Source organism: Lissotriton helveticus, chromosome 1_1, assembly GCF_964261635.1.
Source record: "Lissotriton helveticus chromosome 1_1, aLisHel1.1, whole genome shotgun sequence".
Lineage (NCBI taxonomy): Eukaryota > Metazoa > Chordata > Amphibia > Caudata > Salamandridae > Lissotriton > Lissotriton helveticus.
The window spans coordinates 2,062,827,677-2,062,851,575 of NC_136057.1; the positions used below are offsets into that span (position 1 = coordinate 2,062,827,677).

Consider the following 23,899-nt stretch of genomic DNA (forward strand, 5'->3'; position numbering starts at 1 on the left):
TGCCCAGAAGTAAAGTATTACACCTAGAATTCTAAATATGTGAGCCATGAGGCTTCGGACATCGCAAATCATTCTATCCCATCTCAATTCATTCATATAGCCAGTGCTTAATTTGAGCCTGTGGTTACTGGTTCTCAACTCTGGCACTTATGCCAATCTGCCACAGAGTGGCGCTGTCTTTCAAACTTAGAGAGGAGTACAACAACAGTTGTTTATTAATTAAATATATATTAAAAATTACTAATACCTACTGGCCAAGCCAATTTTCTAGCTTTGAGGGCAAGGAATAGTCTGAATTGTCACACTTGTAGGAGTGTGATGGTAAGTAATTGTGTGGGTATAACATTGGTGGTGCTGGTAGAGGCAATGGGTGATGCACACTGAAGTGGCCTATTGACAAGGGCAGTGCCAATTTTTGTGTTTGTGTTTTTTTTGTGTGGGTTTAAACTGTCATTTCAAACTGGCAAAATAAATCCTTTGCCTTGCCTAAATCTTTTTTTAATATGTGCAAGTCACCCCTAGGGTAGTCCTTAAAGAGCCCATGGGACAGGGTGCAGTGTATTTAAAAAGTTGGACATGTACTTTTAATATTTACATGTATGGGTAGGGTAAAACTCCTAAATTCATTTTTCAGTACTGTGAGGCCTGCCTCTCCCATAGGATAACACAGGGTTGCCCTATTACATTTAATAAGGGACCTCTTTCAATTGGGAGCAGGTAAGAATGTTGAGTTTGATCTCTACATATTTATATTTAAAAATCCTCTTTAATGCGAACGTTGGAATTTAAATCACAATTCTGAAAAAGCCACTTTAAGAAAGTTGATATTTTCTTGTCCTAACCATTTGGTGCCTGCAACCTGTATCATGGATCACATGATGAGATGCAGCCAGCAGCTGGCCTTTGTGCATTACTCAGACAGTGGGACGCAAGGGGAATAGGTCCTGACAGGATGGGCCACCTCTGACTTAATAGTGGAAGGAGGTATCACCTACCAAACTTTCATATCACAAAGGCTCTTCCCTAGCACACTCACAAAGAACAAGCTAGGGCCAGGACAGAGAGGCAGTAAATTCCAGACACCTCTGCAGGGGGAGGACTCTAGAAGTTTCTCCTACTTCAAAGGGGGCACCAGGTATAATTATTGGACCCTCAGAGCCAACTCTTCAGTACACCTCTGGACCTGTGTAACACTCAGAAAAAATAATGTGCTGCTCTGCTGCAAGAGGGAATGCAACTATGCTGCCTAAATGAGAATGACTGGGCCTGCATTTTGAACCCAGGACCATCAGAGTGACTCCATGGGCTAGTTGGCTGGCCTCCGATCAGAGCCTTCGGGGCACAAAAGGCTTCAACCACCTTGACCCAAGCACCTGGACTATATCTGCTGAGTCTAGCCCCGCAGTCCCGGACCCTTGAAAGTGAGCCGGAAGGTCCTCTGCCAGCCCTGCTGTGGTTCCAAGCAGAAGCGACGAATCACCTCAGAACCTATGCTGTGTGTCATAGGCCCTAGAGGTCTTGGGACCAGTTGCTGTGTGACACATGCTTGATGCAGGATCTCAAAACGTAGTCCCACAGCTCCTCCGAACCGCTGCTGTGCGATGCATCCTTGATGCAGGATCTTGCATTTCAGTCCTGAATCACCACTGCATGTTGCATCCTCAACGCGGGACCTCACAATGCTCCGCAATCAGGATTTAGACTACTTTGTTGCTGATATCTCTATCCGGCCCGCACTCCACCACAGTCGGCCTGAACTTGTGTTTTCGTCCCGATCTAGTGCAACCAAATAAGCTATTAAGCACTAGTTCTATCTAAACCTTTAAAATTGCATATCTCTGGTTCTACAATTAGATTTTTTGTTTTGGTATCAAATAATTTATTAAAATATACTCTATTTTTGAAAATTGTTGTGGGATTCTCCTTGTGCTGTATTTTCACTTTATTACTGTTTGAGGTGCTGCATAATGACTTTACACATTGCATCAAAGGTATGCCTGACTGCATTTGTGCCAAGCTACAAGTGGGTAAGGCACAAGCTCATTTGCAATTTGCTCATGATTCACCCAGACAAGACTTGAGGTTGCTGCTTGAGAAGGGGTTCACCTGCCCCCAACCTACAGCCCTATTTATTACAGAAGGCATGCGAAGTAAGCACTTTGGGTGCTTCTCTGTCAACATGTGTACTTTATTCGGGTTACTGAGAGGAGTTGCCCATCACCATGCTCTCAAAAAACTTTACACTATGACATACAACACAATAGCATTCAACAAGCAACTCACCCTAAGACACAGAAAACAAAACTAGCAAATATTTATGCTGCAAAAGTGAAACTAAATGTGGCCCAATAACACGTTATTTGGAGCAACTGTACAAATAAAAGCATGTTTACACGTTTATTAACAATTTATTAACTACATTGTAATGGTCAGATTCCAGTTTCTTACAGCAGTACACAAAACTGACATGACAAAAAACTGGTTTCACCTCCTCACAAACTGCATGCAACAACTATTGAACACCGGGAAACAAACAACTTTCCTTATAGCGAGTAAGCCTCTCCAGTGAGGATTTACCTTACTGCACAAAGTTAAACCCATGTATCCTGGTTTTGTTTAAATATATTTTGTTAAAACAAATACACATGAAAAAAGTCCCATGGCATAAACCATATATGCAGATTCACAGAGTAAATATACTATTCATTGCCATTGTTGAGGGAGAGGAGGGTCATCGTGACCTACACAAGGCTTCGTCTGAGATGAGTCACGGCCCCTGCCCACACTCAACAATGGTAATAAATAGCATATTACGCTCTGTACATCAGCTTGTGTACTATTTATGCCTCGGAACTGAAAATAAACGTGGCCCAATAACACAATGTTTAGAACAGCTTTCCTAATAAACATCTATCGACACTAGTATTCTTACTTACAGAGCAAACTTGAAATTTGAATATATATATATATATGCACTGGAAAAAACAGGTTAAAGTAATGTAAGACTTCTGTGAATATGTCAGTTAAAACATAACATTTTAAACTAAAATAAGACCACCTAAATTCGCCAGCTATGGTTAACTAAGCTAACTAGAACATGTGCCCCCACCATGCCCAGTGTTCCTTATCAATGATGCATTTGAGATGTTATCAGCGATGTCATTGAACATGTAATGAGTGATGCAATCTGTGATGTCATAAGCAGAGCATAGTGGGGGCACAATTTCTAGTTAGCTCAATAAACTATAACGGGTGCATTTCAGTGTGTTTTTTTTTAGATTAAAATGTTGCATTTTAACGGACGTTTTCACTTTAACCTTTGAGCTTTTTCAGTAAATACCTAGGGATTCTTTAAAGTAAAAATAGATCTTATTACACCTCGACAAGGATCTTTATTCTGTTAAAAAAACAAACTGAATTCCCAAATTTCCAAATATTAACATCTCTATGATGTCATCTTAAATAACAATACTGTGTAACAAAAACTTGCCATTAAACCATGTGCAAATATTCTAAAAACAACCCTGAGCTTACTACCACAGGGAAGCTAGTTCCAGGGTCAGGTAAAAGAATGTCGTCCCTCTGGAAATTAGATTCTGCTACACTAGGGACCAAAGAAACCCCATGAAATCCTGAGGGAATAACTTTGCTAGAGTGGGAACTAGGATGCGTTGTACGGTCTGCCGCACAGCTACTAATGTTAGCAATGATGTGGAGTAAATCGGATCCCTACAACACAGTCTCAGTTTCACTGAAGTCTGAAAAGTCCACAGTAGGACCGGTCAGACAGAGGGAGGAAGCGGTTAAGTTACCATACTCAACCCCCAGCTGGTGGCCAAAGGCCACCATGCACGCAGTGGAGTTGAGCGCAGGGTCTGGCCTTAAGCCACATCCTACACTCACCCCTGTGGGCGGCCAACCCTCATGGACACCCACCATACATTTTTTTTGCAATTCATTACACAGTCCCTTGGGAGACCCTTGGGATTATGGCAACCCACCAATTTTTTTTCTTTTCATTTTGGGCTCAGGGGCATTCCTTTGCGACCCTCCACAAGGGCTAGGAAGTCAGTATCTATATCCAGCCCACATAAGTAATTTTTCAAAAAACATTTCATGACAGGGGACTACGCTCCTGAATCCTGTAATGGCCGCCGCTGCATTACTTTTAATGTTGCTGCCAGCCAATCAGAGCGCTCCGTCTGATAAAGCCCCTTCAACTATTCAGAAGGTATCAACTTTTGAATTGAACCCCAACGGTCTGACATTCATAAATGATTAACCTTTCCTCTAGGCTTCTCCTCATACAGCTAAGGCTCCTGCATAGGACCTAACTGTCTTGTCCACTACTGGTTCATATGGGGTACAGTACAGATGGTGGGTGTTCCAGGCAATGTGGGCAGGAGGGTACCTTTAGACATACACTTTGGAAATGTACAACTATTCAATGGTACTGAGCGGCAGTAGTGAGACTCATGGAGGGGGTGTTGGGGCAGAAGATAGACTAATATAAAGCTTGCCATCCTAAACACCTGGGGCCCTACTGACCTATACTCCAAAGAGCGTTTATGGGTAACTCTGGGTTTAATGGTGGCAAACCGAAACATCGCTAGATTGTGGAAGGCCCATATCCCACCAAATATAGTGGATTGGAGTAATGATATGGACTGGTGCATAGTCACAATGAAGACCATATATGAAGCTAGAGGGTGCCCCGCCAAGTGGATGCACATCTGGGACAGATGGAACGCTCACAGGGGAGGGATATGTGAGCCTCCGAAGACGAGGTAAGAAATCGCCACACGAGATCTTAACACGTTATGATTGGGATTACTCTATTGTTGTGTCGCCATCATAATGCTCTGTGTCTCCTCTGTTGCACAACCGGTATGCCATTCTATATGGATAATGTCTTTCTTGAATGTCATACCTTGATTTCAATAAAAAGAACTGTAAAAAAAAATATTAACCTTAATTTCTCAAACTACAGAACGGATCTGCACCAAATCATAAAAAGCATGCTTTCTGGGTAAAAAGCTAGCTTTCTGCCAAATTTGGAGTACTTCTGTTTAGCCGTTTCAACTGTAATGCTGTCTCAAACCACCTATGGAAATTGGAAGGGGAAATGTTCTCCTCACCTGCTTGACGGACCTCCCCGAAACTTCCCAGGAAGGAAATGATGTAGATTAACTTTATTTAGGAATTTTTGTAAAGATTTGTCAGAAGGCGCCAAGGTTATTAGCAAAACAAAAAAAATATATTTCCTATGATAACTAGGTTCTAACTATAATCACATAGCGGGGACCACCGCTGGGTGAAATATATAATTCACAGATGTGCCCTAAAGTAACTATAACGTGCACCTTCCCCATGCACAAAGTCATCAATTATGTCATTTCAGATGTTGCAGCCATGTTATCAATAATGTCATAGAACATCTCATAAGTGATGTAATGTGTGAGGTCATAAGCAGTGCATGGCGAAGGCGCGAGTTATAGTTACTTTAGGGAGCAAGTTATATTTACTTGCGATAAATATAACTGGTACTCTCTGCAGCCCTCTCAACATAAAAAGGCTTAGGAAACCACCAGGCTCGACAAAATACATTTAAAAGCCCTCACAGGGCAATAGGGGGCTCTCCTTGCAAAGAGCCGTTAATAATAAATGCTGCTCATTTATTATTGACTTATTTTGGGTGTCCCAGTGCCGGCCTGGGATACCAATGTGTTATTTTTGTTGGGGCCACTGGGCAAGCCCCACATCCCCCACAGCCCTGCTGGTTACTTGACAGCACAGGAGCTGGCATTTTATTTCATTTCTTTTCCATAGTGAGGTAGGTGCCCCTGTGCCAACCCGGGGCAACCAAATGCCCCATGCTGCAGGCTGTGGGTAAAGCCCCTGGGCCCCCGCAGCCCTGCCGGCTCCCCTGCCTGCACCCATCTAAGGTGTGGCAGGAGCCGGAATTTCTCCCACCCTGTGGGAGCAGTTTTGTTTTGCTCCGATCATGGCAGGAGTCATTCTAAGTTTCCTCCCTGTGAGAGAGCAGGCAAGGAGAAACTTCTGTGCAAATATCTGGCAGTAGCAGCTTTATGCGGGGTGGGACCATATTAAACTTACTTTCCCGTGCTCTCATGGGCAGGGAAACCTCAGTGTCCCGAAGATTGGGGTCTCGGGACACTGTAAAAGAGCCAGCCCTGGGGGGATGGGGTCCCTAGGGCCAGAGAATGGTCAGGGAAGGAGCTGCATTCCGCCCTCCCCAATAAAGTGGAAACGGCCCCGGGGATGAGGTTCTCAGGTCTCCTGGCATATCAGGGAGGTGGGGCTACATATCCTCCTCCACTTCATTTTGAATATGGCCTGGGGGACTTCAAGCAGGCTTAGGGAGGGAGGCCGCATGCCCCCTCCTCTTCAATTATATATTGGCCCTAGGAAATGGGGTACCGGGAACCTCGCAGACAGTAGGTAGAAAGGATGTATGCCCCTCTCCCCTTTATTTTAACAACTGCCCTGGGGGATGGGTTCCATGGGCCCTGGCAGAGGATTGGGGAGGTGGCTCGCACCCCCTCCCCCTCTCCTTAATGTAACAAGAAGGCCCAGGATCCATGCTTTTTTAGAGCTGGTTCGCAAACCCACTGCGAATTTGCAGCAAAGTATTTTTTTTACATTTATTTTTGGCCCCAGGAGGGGTGTCTTTGGGACTTCCCCTCCACCCCCAACCCAGGTCTAGGGAGGCAGGCTATACATACCCTGCACCCCCTCCCACCTTATATCTTTTTTTAACCTTTTTTGTAGGAAAGGAGATAGAGTCCCTGAGTCCTAAAAGGGTTTCCGTCATATCTTTGATGTTGTGGTGTCAGCCAGTCCAACCTTACCTGTCAGCTCCCCGGATCCTCCATGGCATGAATTACCTATATTTTTCTAACCTTAATTTCTCAAACACTACAGACCGAAAATACATAAAATAAAAATCACAAAAGCACACGTTCTGGACCAAGATCTAGCTTTCTGCGATATTTATTGTAATTCCATTCAGCTGCGATATTTATTGTAATTCCATTCAGCATTTCTTGCTGTATCAATTTTCGTATGGACAAATAAATGGGGAAAACACATTTTTCAGCCCCTGCTTGATGGATCACCTGGAAACATTCCAGGAAGTAGTTAAGGTGTATGAGACTTTTTTTAACGTTTTGTGAAGGTTCATCAAACGGCGGCAAAGTTATAAGCACACCAAAACAGGATTAACTATGAAAATGTGGTCCTAACTATAACCATTCAGTGGGGATATATATAGCTTAGTTGGCAATTCTAGATCATAGAGAATGAACACTATTATTTACATAAGTTACTTAACATCTCTGAGTGAGTGAATGGTTTGATTTTCTTTGTAAGAAAGAGCAATGGTCCTAATGTGTTTTCATTTTTTGCCAATGTGCTAGTGTCCAGGGTGAATCCAAGTTAAGGATCATGTCATGGAGCCAGGTTTGTACCTTGTCTTGTTTATTCCTGACAAATAACAGGAATTCTGTCTTGGTTGGGTTGCGCGTTAGGTATAAGCACTTACCTAACTGCACTACTCACACTCAGGTGGCCCTACATTGTAGGGGATGCCAGACAACTGCTCATACCTTGGCTTCAAGAACACAGTAATATATTTGTGGTAGCATATAACAAAGCACACAGGCAGACAAGCAATACAACAGAGCATGCTATTGGCTATCTAAAGGTGACACTTAGATGCCGGCATCCAGTAGAAAGTTGGCTAAGTGTGCCACCATGTAGCGATATGTTCATGTGTCATAACGTTGCCATTAGGTGGCACATGCAAATGCTGAGGACTTTGAAGGTGACTGAGATAACAGAGATGAAGATAAACCTCATCAACAAAGTCAATACAATGTGACGGGGGATGATATCAGGTCAAAGAGCATCACACATTTTGTCACAGTGACCACAGCCGTCATGCTGATACATGTGATGATTGTCCAGTTCCTCAGATTATTATGGCAGGTGAGCAAAGTGAATTAGGTTGGCCTGGTATGCTGTTATTGGATGGTATGTCAATGTGAACCTCATTCATCACAACCAACAGGTCATGATGTAGGTCTATTCTTGCTCTATTAAAGGATGACATTGTTTACTTTATGTTACTAGGCCTCTCATCATTGTTTATAGATTGTGAGGTAAGATCTGCATTTGGGAAAATGGTGAACATGTTTGTTGGACATTCCTCTAGGGTTGACGTTACATTTGTCACACAGGCATTCACTTTCACAATGCAGGTGCAAATATAGACCTACACCGCCATGGCTCCTCTCGTTTCTTAAAATGGGTGCTTCTGACCTTCACATAGGCCTTCCACTCTTGGACAAGTTCAAGACGGTCATAATGTTTCTTCCTAGGGCTTTGAGGGCACTGGAGAGCCACCACCACTTAACATGATTTCATGCTTTGCTTATTGACTAGCTTAGATACTTGGCATTTCAAGAATTGAAATCACTTTAAGACATCCTAAACCTCTCGTGGATATGCTGATACAGCATACATTTTATCTCAAATCTCCATCCAGTTGCATGTTCTTGTTTTCAGTGGAGTCCTTAGCATGAGATGGCCCACGAGATGATCATGGTTTCTTACCACCTCCTTAGCTAGGACCGCCTACAGAAGATCCGTAGACTTACACTTCCTAACGGATCCATAAATGAGACATCCATAGATCCTGTTTGAAATGTTTTAAGGTACAAAATTGCCTGCACAAGGAGACACTCCAGAACATGTAAACAAACATCTGCTAAACTAATAGACTGATTGATCTCTGCTCAAGCAACACAATAAGAAAGTTATTTTTTCCATATGTAACCCAGCAAGAACAAACATCATTAGTGCTTCTCCTCAACAGAGAATTATTCTTCATTGCTCCAAAGCATGTTATATTTACCAGGTTAACTGTATAAGCCTATGGGCATACTGTGGGAACGACCTCAGTAAATTGAAGACCTATCTATATCTCCCTTTCATTAGCAAGATCATGGTAAGAGAAGATTCTCAACAGCTGAAAACATTTGCAGAATCTAACTATTCTGCAAAACACAAAACCTGGGTTTAGACAGAGGGAGAGAGACAGATTCCTCAACTGCAGACATCAGAGAAGATCTGAGCCGTATTGTGTATCAGGCATACCATTCATGCTGGAGCTGCCAGCAAACCTTTTCACTGTTGCACCAGGCGCCAACATGAACAGTGCAGCCAATTACAATGAATGTGCTGCTCGGAGGGCATCCGTGAACTTGCGCTGCCCTGGGCGCTGCGCATTCAGTGAAATACTTTGCAGCTGCTTTAATCAGTCACTATGTGTTTCACTATTCAGGCGGAATGTGCCTGCACTTTAGTGAGGGGACAGAGATCCCACCGCAGGTGGGTGCAGTGAGTGACTGTACCCGTCTGCAGATGGATGTCTGGGGGGTCCATGGGTCCTCCTTCTTTGCATTCAGACGGCTTCTTTGCATTGCACCCATGTCCATAATACAGCCCGGGATCAGAGGCAAAGAGATTCCCTCATTTGCTTGGGTCACGGATCCAAGCAAATGAGGGAATGCACTCGTGAGATAGCGCTGGTGCTACATGTGGTCCAGCACTATCAGTATTACTGAAGGGGCCGCACAAACGTCTATGGGCCGATCTATAATACCAAAGTGTCTTGGGGTGGACAAAGCGACCCTACATGTCTGTTGGCCCCAGGGCACTTTGTGTAATAAGGAACCTGATGTCTTTATTGGTCCATCTGCAATCCCAGGGTTTATTTGTATTAATGGAATGCTCCACCAATAGCGTAACTCATTACACCATACCCAACATTTTAAAGCTGGTTCTGCTTCATCTTCAGTGAAATCACTCGCATATGCGGTTCAACATAGATCCCCAAAATCTACCCTTTTATTTAACATATCCATTAACCCACATAATCCTGCAATACCAACTTCAATTCCAAATATACGCTGAAAATATTTACCTGTGTACCCGAGTGAGCAGCCACAAGGAACACTGCTAGGACATCACCAACTGCCTTAAAATGTGTACTAATGGATGGAGAGATACCTCTATCTGAGCAGATCAAAAATAAAAATCCTTAGAATTGGACATCTCTCTGAAGAGAGCCTTTATTTTGAGTGGCTGGAGGAGGCAGGTATAATGTGGACTCCTACCAAAGCAGTAAAAAAAAAAAAAATGTTGCAGCGTGGTTCATCTCTAACCCATGTGAAGATCATAGGGGCTACTAAAAATATCAATTTCTATCTCATGTTGCAGAGACGGATCCAACATTTGTCATAGTCTCCAATCAGGATCAAATTAACAATTGACTTGGTGCGATCGAGACTGGTTTACTGCAATATTGTCTATGCAGGAGTGCTACAAACAGAAATTCGGAACTACACATATTGTAGTCTCAAGCAGCTAGAAGACATCTTCTCATCAGACAGGCCCCATAATGACTGTATTAGACCACAGTTGCACAGACAATACATCACATTTAAAATCTCCTGCATTGTCTTAAAGACTGGGTGGAAATCATCTCAAAATACCATTAGACTATTCATGAGTTAAGCCTCAAAGCAAAATCCGAGATAAAGTATTGGAAACCTGCTTGTTCTGGTCACAGTCACCTGGGAGACCCAGGCACAAAGTCCACCACACTGTGGGAGCTGAGCTCTGGAAAGCTCTGGATCTAAACCTAAAAAAGTCAGCTCATCTTTGCAATTGTTTAAAACAAGCTGAAAACAAACACGTTAAAGAACATTTCACTTCCATGAAAACTGAAACCGTCAGGGGGCCTCTGAAATGACGTTCGACACCCTCTTAAAACCAATGACCACTACTCTAACAACAGTGTTCAGTGTCCTAAAAAAGAGTGATTTGTTATCAAATTATTACCTAAAAGTGAAAAAATCTTTATTAACTAATAAACAAACAAAAAAACAACCAGCAGCTTTCAGACTGTTTTCACCAGGTAAGTCCCAACCCGTGGTTAGCAGCAGATGTACTGTAATGGTAAATATTACAATGGTAAAAAAGATGTACATTTTGAAATATTTAAGGATTCACGTTATCTTCTTAAATTATAGTTATGCCCAACTTTATATCAGTTGGCTTTGAAGACATTTTAAATGAAAGGCACTCAAATTCAGGTTTTTCAATTCTACCGCATTGAACACAAAAATAAAATGAACATTAAAAAAAACATTCAGAGGATTTCTTTTACTGTAAAATCTCTTACCCAGGTCATTCGCTAAGGAAGCTGGATCCGAAGTTCCAAGGGTGGCCTCGAACTCCTCTTGGAGGCGATAGGCTCGCTGCAGTAAAGATTCAAGTTTATGAATGAAGTCTGCACTGATGATATCCTGCAAGGAAATGTATTAAATTGGTGCTGAAAAACGCATTCTCGATTTCTTAGATTTATTTCAGAATTTATAAACGGTTGCACGATCTCAGACTTTGTGCATTACATCTTCAATTTAACACAACCTGGTGCTCTGGAGTGGTTATACCAGGCAAAAAAACTGGATGTTTCATCAGAGGCTGCCAAATGGATGTCCGTTTGATGGCATGCTTTAGAGATGACATTGAGAAACCACAAGAGATCCTTTTAACATTTTGCTTGTGCTGCCACACAGCGGCAGAACGAAGGCAAAGCATATTGTGATTAACATAGAAAAGTGGTCAGCAGGTCACTGAGCATACCTCAGAACCTGTTGCCATGCCAACTGAAACACGCATCCCTTCAGCTCGCATAGGCAGGAGACCATGTGTGGCAATGTCTGCACTGCCTCTTGGTGCCCTAGAATACACTGGCAAAAGGAAGAAAATCCGTACACCAGTTTTCCCTGTGGCCCATTCTCCCCGGTTTTTGCACACCCCCGAGTCTGTCATGTTGGTCCGTGTTCTTGACTTATTAACCTTGTGTTGCCCCTGTGCACTGCCCGCTAGACTATCCCAGGCTCCGCCAGGAACTCACACCTGATCCTAGCACCCCTGCTTCATTTCACCCCTGGCCCATATTTTCATTGCCCCTACTCCTGTCCAAATGATCCTAACTGCTCCACTCCCCATGCCCTTGCTCCCCCCTCTCCCAGGCTGCGCAAGTTGCCCCCCTCCCTGTCTCGGAGCATGGACCAGGAGCTGCATAAGGTAGAGTAAAGAAGAAGCAAACCCACAAGAGCAGCGGGAATAGCTAGAAAGAAAGGTAAATAGAAAAAAGAGAGTTTCTGTACTGTGGGTGTGGCGGAGTGTGAATGCACGAGCAACTGCATGTGTGCATGAGTGCATGTCTGGGAGTGCATGGTCGCGTGGTTTGTGTCTGTGCATGTTAATATCAGTGCAGAGGCGAGGTGTGCGTGCTTAATTGTGGTAATTCCTAGCAATAGTCTGACCTGGGCACAATGGTTGTATAATGTGGCAACAAGCAGGCGCTGGCGCAATGGTGGTAATTTGCGATTAAACGAAGTCCTGGACACAAAGGTGGCAATCCCAGGCAACTTGCTGTCTGTGACACACTGCTAGGAATCTCTGTCAAAATGCTGGGCCTAGCACAATGATGGTAATTACAATAGCAACTATTGGTTTTAATCTCAGCACTCCAGAACCTGTTTACAATGTTTTCATCAGTGCTTAATTTGAGCCCATGAATTCCGGTGCTTGGCACCAGTACTTAAATGTCAGCACCAGCTCTTGTGAGAGTCTGCCACATGGTGGCGTTGTCTGCCCAATTAGGGAGGAACTCAACAAAGGATGTTTATTATTTCAATATACATTAACAATGACTAATAACTGCTACCCAACCCATTCTTATAGCTTTGGGGGCCTAGAATAGGCTGAATTGTCACACTTGTTAGAGTGTGATGGTTAGTAGTTGAGTAGGTACTGTCGTTGGCAGTGCTGGCAGGGGAAACGAATGTGCAAGCTGCAGTGGCCTCCTGAAGAGGGCCCTGGCACTTATGTTTTTTTTCACAAATTAAGCACTGGTTTTTACAGTAGGTGGTATTATCCAGAAGGCAATTTATCTGCACAAATCCCCAAATTCAGACTTATAGGACCATTAAAAGAATAATCAAATCACAATCCGCTCTAGCTGCATGCTTATAAAATAGCCCACAACCAATTGAGACCTTGATTATTTTTTCATATGTTTTTATTGGTTTTTAGCCACCAAAACAAGAGTGTGATACATCGTATTATGCAGGAAGGCAGATTCCTGTGTCATACAATAAATGGAATATACACAGTGCAAACACAGTACAGGATCACCAGCAGTTTGTTCAGATCGCATACCATTGCTACTGCTAAGCTGTCCTCCGCAAGTTGTGGGGTGTTAAGTCCGTAGCAGAGTAGGTCCATAACTTCAATCAAGGCACTATGATATCATACCAGTTGTAATATAGTCCGGTGGCCTCATAAAAACATGCCCAGTAACAACAACAAAAAAGAAAAATCCGAAAAAGGAACAATACCCCCCACCCTCTATTACCCCTGTGCTCAGATTCCAGTAATCTGCCTTATGAGGTGTGTATGTGCCTTTCTCACTCAGGTGCCCTTAGTGTGGTGCCAGAGACCGTCTACTGTTAATTATTAGTTGACAGGTGATGACAATACCCATGTGCAAGTGGGTAGTAGAGGGGCCTTGAGGCTCACAATTGAGACCTTGATTTTTGTACATTTCAGTATATTTTGCTCTTCTTTAATCATATACACATATACAAAAGTTCCAATTAAAATAATTATTTTCAATCACATTCCTGTGTTTAAATAAGAAGGGCAACCCTACCTGCCCACGTGGACCAGGGTAGGTATTTATATATATATCAATTACCCTGTGGGGCTCAATCAAAATTATGTCTCAGAAGGAACCTAGAGTTACTTGGACGTATTCATCGGGCCAACATCAATTACAAAGACGACAACACAGGACTGATATAGTTTGCATTTTGTAATGTTTTGACTCCAATCAAGTCGAACACTCAACAAAATAAGTGACTTTAGTGCAGGCTGCACAGTGCTCCAATGGCGATTACACATGTGCACACTTCAATGAGGCTGCATGAAGTGCGATTAGCTCCACCACATTCTTGTTGAAGACTAAATTGAAATGACAATTTGGGCCCTTTTGCCTGGATATTGTTAATGTTTTGATCTGTATAGGACCAGGTTTGCCGCACTTGGTATGAAGAGGATTGGTACTGGTTCTTAAAGAATATGCCCCGGGACTCAAACATTTGACTGGGATAGGCCTGGTAGAGCGATGGGTACGTCCTGAAGAGACCCTAAAAGTCACACACGGTCGAAACGTCGACAAACCCTCCCTCTTGGTTGTTACGGGTCATTTAACTTCAACGGATTCAACACTGATATATACAACCCCTGTTATGAATTGTATCAATCAATCTATACAACCACTGGGAATTGTATAGTTTCTTTAATCTATGTAATCACCATTGGAATACTGCGTCGTCTGCACTATGAACACTTTTTGTTGTCGATTGTTAGACTCGATTGGAGTCAAAACATTACAAGACCTTATGGTGGGCCATGGGCAGACCCTCTCTAATCCTTTGTACATCAGGTGCATGGAACAAAGTTGATATGTTATTAAACGACTGCCATTTTAAATCTATTTACTTCATCACCTTAGATTACTATGAGAGATTACATAAATCTTGCATCCCGCTGTTTATCATGTTCAGGTTCCCATGATGGCGATCTAGTCTAGTTTGGGTTTTGTTGATATAGGTTTTCTGTAATTGGAGTGCGCACTTCACTTATGTGCACACTCAAGCCCAGGAGCCTCTATCACAGTATATGGCTGTCAACTTCATTAAGGCATACTATTATTGCTTCATATCAACAGAAAAATAAACATTTGGTTTTCTTCAGCTGCATTAGGAAGAATCAAACCTGTTCTCGAGGTGAGTGTACAAGTATGCATTTCAAAAACACAAACTGATAGGGCCTTCTAGATTGGAGCACCATAAATACGAGCACCTGTGAACAGAATATATGAGGAGTTCCAATTTCAAGGGGTATCTGAATAACTAAGAATGGTGCAGTCAACAGAGATTAGTGGCGTATTCTCTACACGTATACAATTGTTTAGTCCTGATGAAAGCTCCAACACTTTTAAAGAGCACTGAAATATATTTACTCCATTTTTTGCCATGAAGTTTATGCATAAATAGCCCTCCATGTAGAAGGGTAACGTTAATAAATGTTTCATTGCTCATCTCAAGCATTTTTATATTCATGGTATTGAAGTGGATACTTAGAACCAATTGGAATATGATTCCGCACTCGAATATTATTTGAATGGTGTGTTTTATTTTTTCAATTCGTTTTCAATGTTTCGGTGGTGCGTAGGTAGGTTACCCTACTGAGCGATAGGATAATGCTATATGAATGTCCCATGTGGTTCCTGTCACTCAAGAATCACCCCTGCCTCGCACTCCTTTATATTTTCCTTAAAAAGTAACTCCAATCAGGTGAATATATTCATTGTATTTTATTTTCAATATATATCATTGTTTTCAGTATTCATGATTTCTTCCTTGCGTATTATTATCATATCACATTGTAATCATTTTATACTTCCCAATGCATTTCAAGCAATAATGCCCTTCCTCAGGGGATTCCTTCTCTGAAACAGTTAACATAAGAAATATTAAACGTCTGGAATACAATTATAATGGTTTTGTATACTCTATTACATCAATACATGTACATTCTTAGAACTATCCACGACCTGTGTAATAAACAAATTGAGCGTGAGACTCTTAAAATGTGAGACCTTATAGCCCATTCGTGAAAACAGTCATCAATAAATGTGTGGGCAGCGAACTGACCTGAGTACAACAGTCGGTAACTTTCAAAATGAAGTTAAATATCGAAATCACGATCTGTAAAGAAAAACGTCCGACCGTCAGTTCTGCTTGTGCAGTACTAGCACAGTTTGCTTAGATAGAAGTGTCGCCCAAAGGCGTTTTACCTGCGCGTCTCTCAGTCTTCTCATCTCGGTGTTCGTTCGCGGCGTTTTCGGCTTCCGATCATGTGACCGGGCGTCACTTCATATTCAGCGTGGGGCGCATAAACCGTGAGAACGGACTGTATGTTGCCGTTCGTGTATACTAAAAATAATTGTAGGACACCAGGTGAAAATATACGAGTATATTCGGGTTGTTGTATGTCTCGGATTTAAACGCTCGGTTTTTGAGTGTAAAAGGCCGTGGATATGTGCATATTTATGCGCAAATTATAACTAAACTATTTAGGCAATCAACATTACACGTGAATTTGAATTAATGGCGATGTTAAAAAAACTGACAATGTTTAGCAATAGATAAGTTGTATGCGAAACATCTTCACACTTCTAGTTGCTGTTTACAACACTGTATTTGTGGTTGAAATACATATTTATAAGAAACAATTAAAGTCCAATTTCTCATTAAGTCCCGATGGATTCATGGTATTCAAGTGATTAATCCAGAAGGTTTCTCTCCTTAACAGGTGACTAGAGTTGTCTCTTCCTGGCAATATTGGCACCATTTCTAAAATACAGAATCGCAGTTGACTTACATTATGATTCGCCTCATTGAAATGTACAGAGATTGGTGATTTTTGATTCTTTAATCGAATGTTACTTTTGTGTTCGATTATTCGACATTGTCAGTTTTTTTAACATCGCCATTAATTCAAATTCACGTGTAATGTTGATTGCCTAAATAGTTTAGTTATAATTTGCGCATAAATATGCACATATCCACGGCCTTTTACACTCAAAAACCGAGCGTTTAAATCCGAGACATACAACAACCCGAATATACTCGTATATTTTCACCTGGTGTCTTACAATTATTTTTAGTATACACGAACGGCAACATACAGTCCGTTCTCACTGTTTATGCGCCCCACGCTGAATATGAAGTGACGCCCGGTCACATGATCGGAAGCCGAAAACGCCGCGAACGAACACCGAGACGAGAAGACTGAGAGACGCGCAGGTAAAACGCCTTTGGGCGACACTTCTATCTAAGCAAACTGTGCTAGTACTGCACAAGCAGAACTGACGGTCGGACGTTTTTCTTTACAGATCGTGATTTCGATATTTAACTTCATTTTGAAAGTTACCGACTGTTGTACTCAGGTCAGTTCGCTGCCCACACATTTATTGATGACTGTTTTCACGAATGGGCTATAAGGTCTCACATTTTAAGAGTCTCACGCTCAATTTGTTTATTACACAGGTCGTGGATAGTTCTAAGAATGTACATGTATTGATGTAATAGAGTATACAAAACCATTATAATTGTATTCCAGACGTTTAATATTTCTTATGTTAACTGTTTCAGAGAAGGAATCCCCTGAGGAAGGGCATTATTGCTTGAAATGCATTGGGAAGTATAAAATGATTACAATGTGATATGATAATAATACGCAAGGAAGAAATCATGAATACTGAAAACAATGATATATATTGAAAATAAAATACAATGAATATATTCACCTGATTGGAGTTACTTTTTAAGGAAAATATAAAGGAGTGCGAGGCAGGGGTGATTCTTGAGTGACAGGAACCACATGGGACATTCATATAGCATTATCCTATCGCTCAGTAGGGTAACCTACCTACGCACCACCGAAACATTGAAAACGAATTGAAAAAATAAAACACACCATTCAAATAATATTCGAGTGCGGAATCATATTCCAATTGGTTCTAACTATACGTCTGGGCAACACGATTCACGCACCACAAAGAATTCACATACAAAGATGCAATTTGCGGATATTGCACACACCACGGAACAAAGAGCAGAAACATTGGTATTTACAGAGGAAGACACCAATCGCATTTACTCTCTAATTGAAGAAACAGAAGAAATAAGCGCTGGAACAGGTTCAAAAGAATCTACAATTAAACAACTGCTATACATTTCTAAACGAATAGTCAATCAAAAATTACACGCCAGTACATTGATAAAGTACCACAAAACTCAAAGGATTCCAAGAGGACTAAGGATATCTTTAAAATCAACTCTATGTAAAAATAATGCAAGGTTCACCGAACGCTGGCATGCAATATTAAATAAGTGTTCGCTTGATTTAATTTTACTAATAATAGAAGAGTTGGCCAAACTAATAGAGGACCTCACAAAGGAAATAATCCAAACCAAAGAAGATCTGTCAAAATTAACAACCAAAGATGAATGGAATCAAGTACTCACAGACATCAACATAAAAATAGATGAATACACCAAAGAAATAAATGATAGGAAGGTGCGTAAATTCAAAAGGGATACCACTGACTACCGTCTTGGAGAAGTTTACTCATGGGCAGAAATCTACGCGAAAAGACGTCAACAAAAACCCAATGCTTCAACGAGTGAAACCTCGTCAGATAGTTCCGAATACAAAAGACCAGCCTTTGAAAGAAGACCTAGAACAGATACAACAACCCAAAAACAATCAGGCAAAGGGATTAGACCTGAATCAATCAACGTGGAAGCATCCATCACTCCACAAGTCCCGGTCTCTTTTTTAGAGCCAGGCCCAGGACCTTCAACAGAACCAGGAGGAGCAAAAAGACAAACAAACGTAGAAACAGTGGCTCAAAACACCAGGAGTCAGAAACCTTAGTAATAAACATCTCAAAATACACACTGAATGATACAGAATCAAAGACATTGCAAAAAGGATCATCATATGTTCCAACATATCATTCAAATTTGTTAGAAACAAAAATCTGCTTGTATAAATTCTTAAGATCACTACGCTTAAGACATTTTTTCAACAACATTGTTGATTCTGAAGCTCTAACAGGAAAAGAGAACACATTGATGGGACTGAGATCCAAAAGCAAATTTATGGCTCCAGTAAGCCATAAAGTTTTAGATGCATTTGAGAAAGTGGTAACAACGGAATTGGAAGGAATTTTCAAACGGCCTAGACCTAAACACACCAACTTATCCATGAAAGAAAGGAACACATTACGAAATTTAGCTAACAATTCCCAAATTACAATCAGAGAAGCGGATAAGGGAGGAGCCCTAGTCGTAATGGACACGACATTCTATGAACAGAGCGTAGACACCCATGTGAACGACATCAACACATATACTGTGATTACTTCAGATCCAACAACGGAATTTGTTAATATTCTAAAGAACATAATTGAAAAAGCTATAGACATAGGAACCATTGGCGCAAAGGAGAAAGAATACCTAATGAAAACTAACCCGAGTATACCGTATATATACATGATCCCAAAAATTCATAAGAACGCAACCACACCACCACTGCGCCCAATAGTATCAACCATCGGATCAATCCACGAACCAGTGGGCAAATATATTGACAGACACATGCAGAACATCGTTCAGAACAGCAGCACATATATAAAGGATACAACCCACTTCCTAAATATACTGGAGGAAGAGAAAGACAAATTCACCAGAGAGATGCTTATGGCAAGCATAGATGTTAAATCATTATACACTTCTATACCTCATGACCTAGGTATATCAGCAGTTGAAAGTTTTTTAGTGGAGGAGGACAAACCAGAATCATTGAAAGTGTTTATAATGGAACTATTACACTTCACGCTGTATCACAGCTACTTTAAGTGGAAAGAAAAATTCTACATACAGGCCTCTGGAACATCCATGGGCAATTGCGCAGCTCCGTGCTACGCAAATACCTTCATGCACAGATTTGAGATTGATCACATACTCCAAAATGAAGAATGGCAAAAGAATCTTATCGTGTATAAGAGATATATCGACAATATTTTCGTCCTATGGAAAGGTAACCAAGACAGTCTGGAACAAGCTTTAAAGAACTTGAATGAAGTAAACGACAGGATTCAGTTCACATTCACTATTCACACAAAGAACTATCATTTTTGGACGTACTAATCAACAACGAAGAGGGCATAATCACCACCAGTGTATTTTCAAAAGCAACAGACAGGAACAACTTATTACACTTCAAAAGTTTTCATCAAAATTCACTAAAGAATCATCTACCCTTTTCTCAACTGCTGAGAATAAAAAGAATAGCATCCACAGAAGAGTTGTATCAGAAACACAAAAAAGAAACATTGGATAAATTCAAGAAACGAGGATATCCCAACAACATCTTGGAATCCGCGGAGGAAAGAGCGGATAAATTACAAAGGAGACATTTACTCACACAAAAAAGAAAAGAAGATGACCAGAGAATGGTATTTGTGTCAAAATACTCCACCAGGAGTGGGGAAATAAAACGAAGTATCAAAAAACATTGGCCACTCCTAATCCTGGAAGAAGACTTTAAAGGCATTTTCAAAAAAGACCCAATTTTTGCTTATGAAAGAACAAGAAACGTCAAAGAACTGATCAAACAGACCTCCAAAGAAGTCATACAAACTCACAAAGGAACCTTACCATGCCATAATTGTGGAAATTGCTCCGCCATTATAAAAAGCAACATCATTAATCACCCTACAAAAGGAACACCCATCAAATTGAAAGTCACAGGAACATGTGATTCAACGAACCTCATTTACATGTTGAGATGCCCGTGTGGGAAATCATATGTTGGCAAAACACAACGAAAATTAAAAACCCGAATAATCAAACACAAAAGTAACATTCGATTAAAGAATCAAAAATCACCAATCTCGGTACATTTCAATGAGGCGAATCATAATGTAAGTCAACTGCGATTCTGTATTTTAGAAATGGTGCCAATATTGCCAGGAAGAGACAACTCTAGTCACCTGTTAAGGAGAGAAACCCTCTGGATTAATCACTTGAATACCATGAATCCATCGGGACTTAATGAAAAATTGGACTTTAATTGTTTCTTATAAATATGTATTTCAACCACAAATACAGTGTTGTAAACAGCAACTAGAAGTGTGAAGATGTTTCGCATACAACTTATCTATTGCTAAACATTGTCAGTTTTTTTAACATCGACATTAATTCAAATTCACGTGTAATGTTGATTGCCTAAATAGTTTAGTTATAATTTGCGCATAAATATGCACATATCCACGGCCTTTTACACTCAAAAACCGAGCGTTTAAATCCGAGACATACAACAACCCGAATATACTCGTATATTTTCACCTGGTGTCCTACAATTATTTTTAGTATACACGAACGGCAACATACAGTCCGTTCTCACTGTTTATGCGCCCCACGCTGAATATGAAGTGACGCCCGGTCACATGATCGGAAGCCGAAAACGCCGCGAACGAACACCGAGACGAGAAGACTGAGAGACGCGCAGGTAAAACGCCTTTGGGCGACACTTCTATCTAAGCAAACTGTGCTAGTACTGCACAAGCAGAACTGACGGTCGGACGTTTTTCTTTACAGATCGTGATTTCGATATTTAACTTCATTTTGAAAGTTACCGACTGTTGTACTCAGGTCAGTTCGCTGCCCACACATTTATTGATGACTGTTTTCACGAATGGGCTATAAGGTCTCACATTTTAAGAGTCTCACGCTCAATTTGTTTATTACACAGGTCGTGGATAGTTCTAAGAATGTACATGTATTGATGTAATAGAGTATACAAAACCATTATAATTGTATTCCAGACGTTTAATATTTCTTATGTTAACTGTTTCAGAGAAGGAATCCCCTGAGGAAGGGCATTATTGCTTGAAATGCATTGGGAAGTATAAAATGATTACAATGTGATATGATAATAATACGCAAGGAAGAAATCATGAATACTGAAAACAATGATATATATTGAAAATAAAATACAATGAATATATTCACCTGATTGGAGTTACTTTTTAAGGAAAATATAAAGGAGTGCGAGGCAGGGGTGATTCTTGAGTGACAGGAACCACATGGGACATTCATTGAAGTGGATACAACATTACCCAGTAACAAACACAATAGTTGTCCCAGAGAGGGGGATAAAATAATGTAGCTGAGCACCTGTTTTTATTTTATTTTTACCTGAAATACTATTGATGTGCTACAACATGCTACTGGACCCTTAACAGCCTTATATTTTTCTAGGACAAAGTGCTGGCTGTATTACTATGGTCTCACAACGCCAAACAATACTTTGCAGATCCCAACGGATTGCCATTACATACAGTTGCAGCAGCAGTTATAAAGCCGCCAATGAAACCAACTACATTTACCAATCATTGATGATAAATGGACCAGAACCTTTTTTATTTGATCAAGACACCTGGCTAGTCTAATAAAGTATACACCTTCACAGTGAAATAATTATGTCCTGAAACAACTCCATGGGATTTATAGAAAATGGCTGCTTTCACACCCATGTAATTATTGAAAGTGTAAAACTAGGGTGGTCTAAAGACCTAAATTCCCAAAAACATTTTTAGGGTATTTAAGGTCAATAAAACAAGCAGAGTGCCAAATCTCAGAGACACGCCTGTTCATCCCCCTACCCCCTACTAACCGCCCCCCCACCTACTAAATTTCCCAATGATTGATGATAAATGGACCATACCATTTTTTATTTGAGCAAGACACCTGGCTAGTCTAATAAAGTAACTCATACACAGTAAAATAATTCTGACCTGAAACAGCTGTATGGGATTTATAAAACATAAACCCATTAAATATTTTTTAGGGTATTTACTGTCAATGAAATAAGCAGAGTCCCAAATCTCAGAGACATCCCATTTCATCCCCAGCCCCTACTAACCCCCCCAGCCCCCCTGCCCGCCCTCCCATCAGTAACAAAGATTCTGCAACCAAATCTTGAAGGAAAACCTCAAAACTAGACATCTACCTCAAGAACATAACAAATAATGCACATTTGACAGAGCCACCACTAAGAGGATTACCATCAACCTTCAATCACCACAATTAATATCCTCTCTAAAAAACAATTCTTCAACATTATCAATACAAGCAGCACATCAGGATCACCTTTAGACCTAGTACCCCAAAAAATGTACGATGACCCATTTCTAGGTAAACTGTTTGATAGAAGAGTTTTGACTCAACTCTCCAATATTACAGAGGAAAATACCTTGATATTGGATCAACAATCTGGATTCATGACAGATAGAGGAACAGAGTCAGTCCTCATATCCATATATGAGGTCTTAAAACTCACAGTGGAAAAGAACAGCATGGCTGAGCTACTGCACTAGACCTATCAGTGGCGTTTGACACTGTCTACCACTAGACCATACTACAGAGAGTCCATCATCTTGGAATACACAAACATGCTCTAAAATGCCTCAAAGACGCACATCTACTTAGCCCAGTGATTGAAACTGATCAGATCATTCAAGTAAGCAGATGACAATTTATTCTAAAAATTGATTGCCTCGAATAACTCTACTAGTTAGGTTTTGACAGTTGTTTCCTTTCCTTAGATGAACAGATTATGATGAATAACCATCTAAAGCTAAAAACTGCAAAGGCAGAGATCTTGACTTGTAGACAATGACGCAAACGCTAGCCTTCAGCCGTATTGCCCGAAAAAACCCATGCCAATGAGGTCTCACAGAATACCTTTTACCCAATGTACATACCACATCTTCCCACACCTTGGAAACCCCGAAAATCTACTAACTATCCTCAACCTTGTGATCTCCAAGATCGACTATGCCACTACCCTATACTTTTGGTGCCCCCTGCTTCATCAAATTAAAATACAATAAATCCAAAACATTGAAGCATGACACCTCCCCAGCCATCACACCAGAGAAACTATGACCCCAGTGCTGCAAATACTCCACTGGCTAGCTGTAGCCAGAGGATCAATGTTCTACGTACTCTGAATCATCCACATGGCATCCCAAGGAAATAGACCACTATATCAGAACAGAAAATTTAAGTCATATATATATATAAAATAG

General features: G+C 41.0%; 1 protein-coding gene across 1 annotated transcript in view; it reads right to left on the reverse strand.

The window, feature by feature from the left end:
• MIGA1 (mitoguardin 1) overlaps positions 1-23,899 on the reverse strand; it is a 694,793-nt gene that overhangs the window by 487,867 nt on the left and 183,027 nt on the right. Inside the window, exon 7 of the mRNA XM_078659267.1 lies at positions 11,273-11,396. Within this exon, the coding sequence (XP_078515393.1) occupies positions 11,273-11,396 (124 nt within the window). The remainder of the gene's footprint in view (positions 1-11,272; positions 11,397-23,899) is intronic.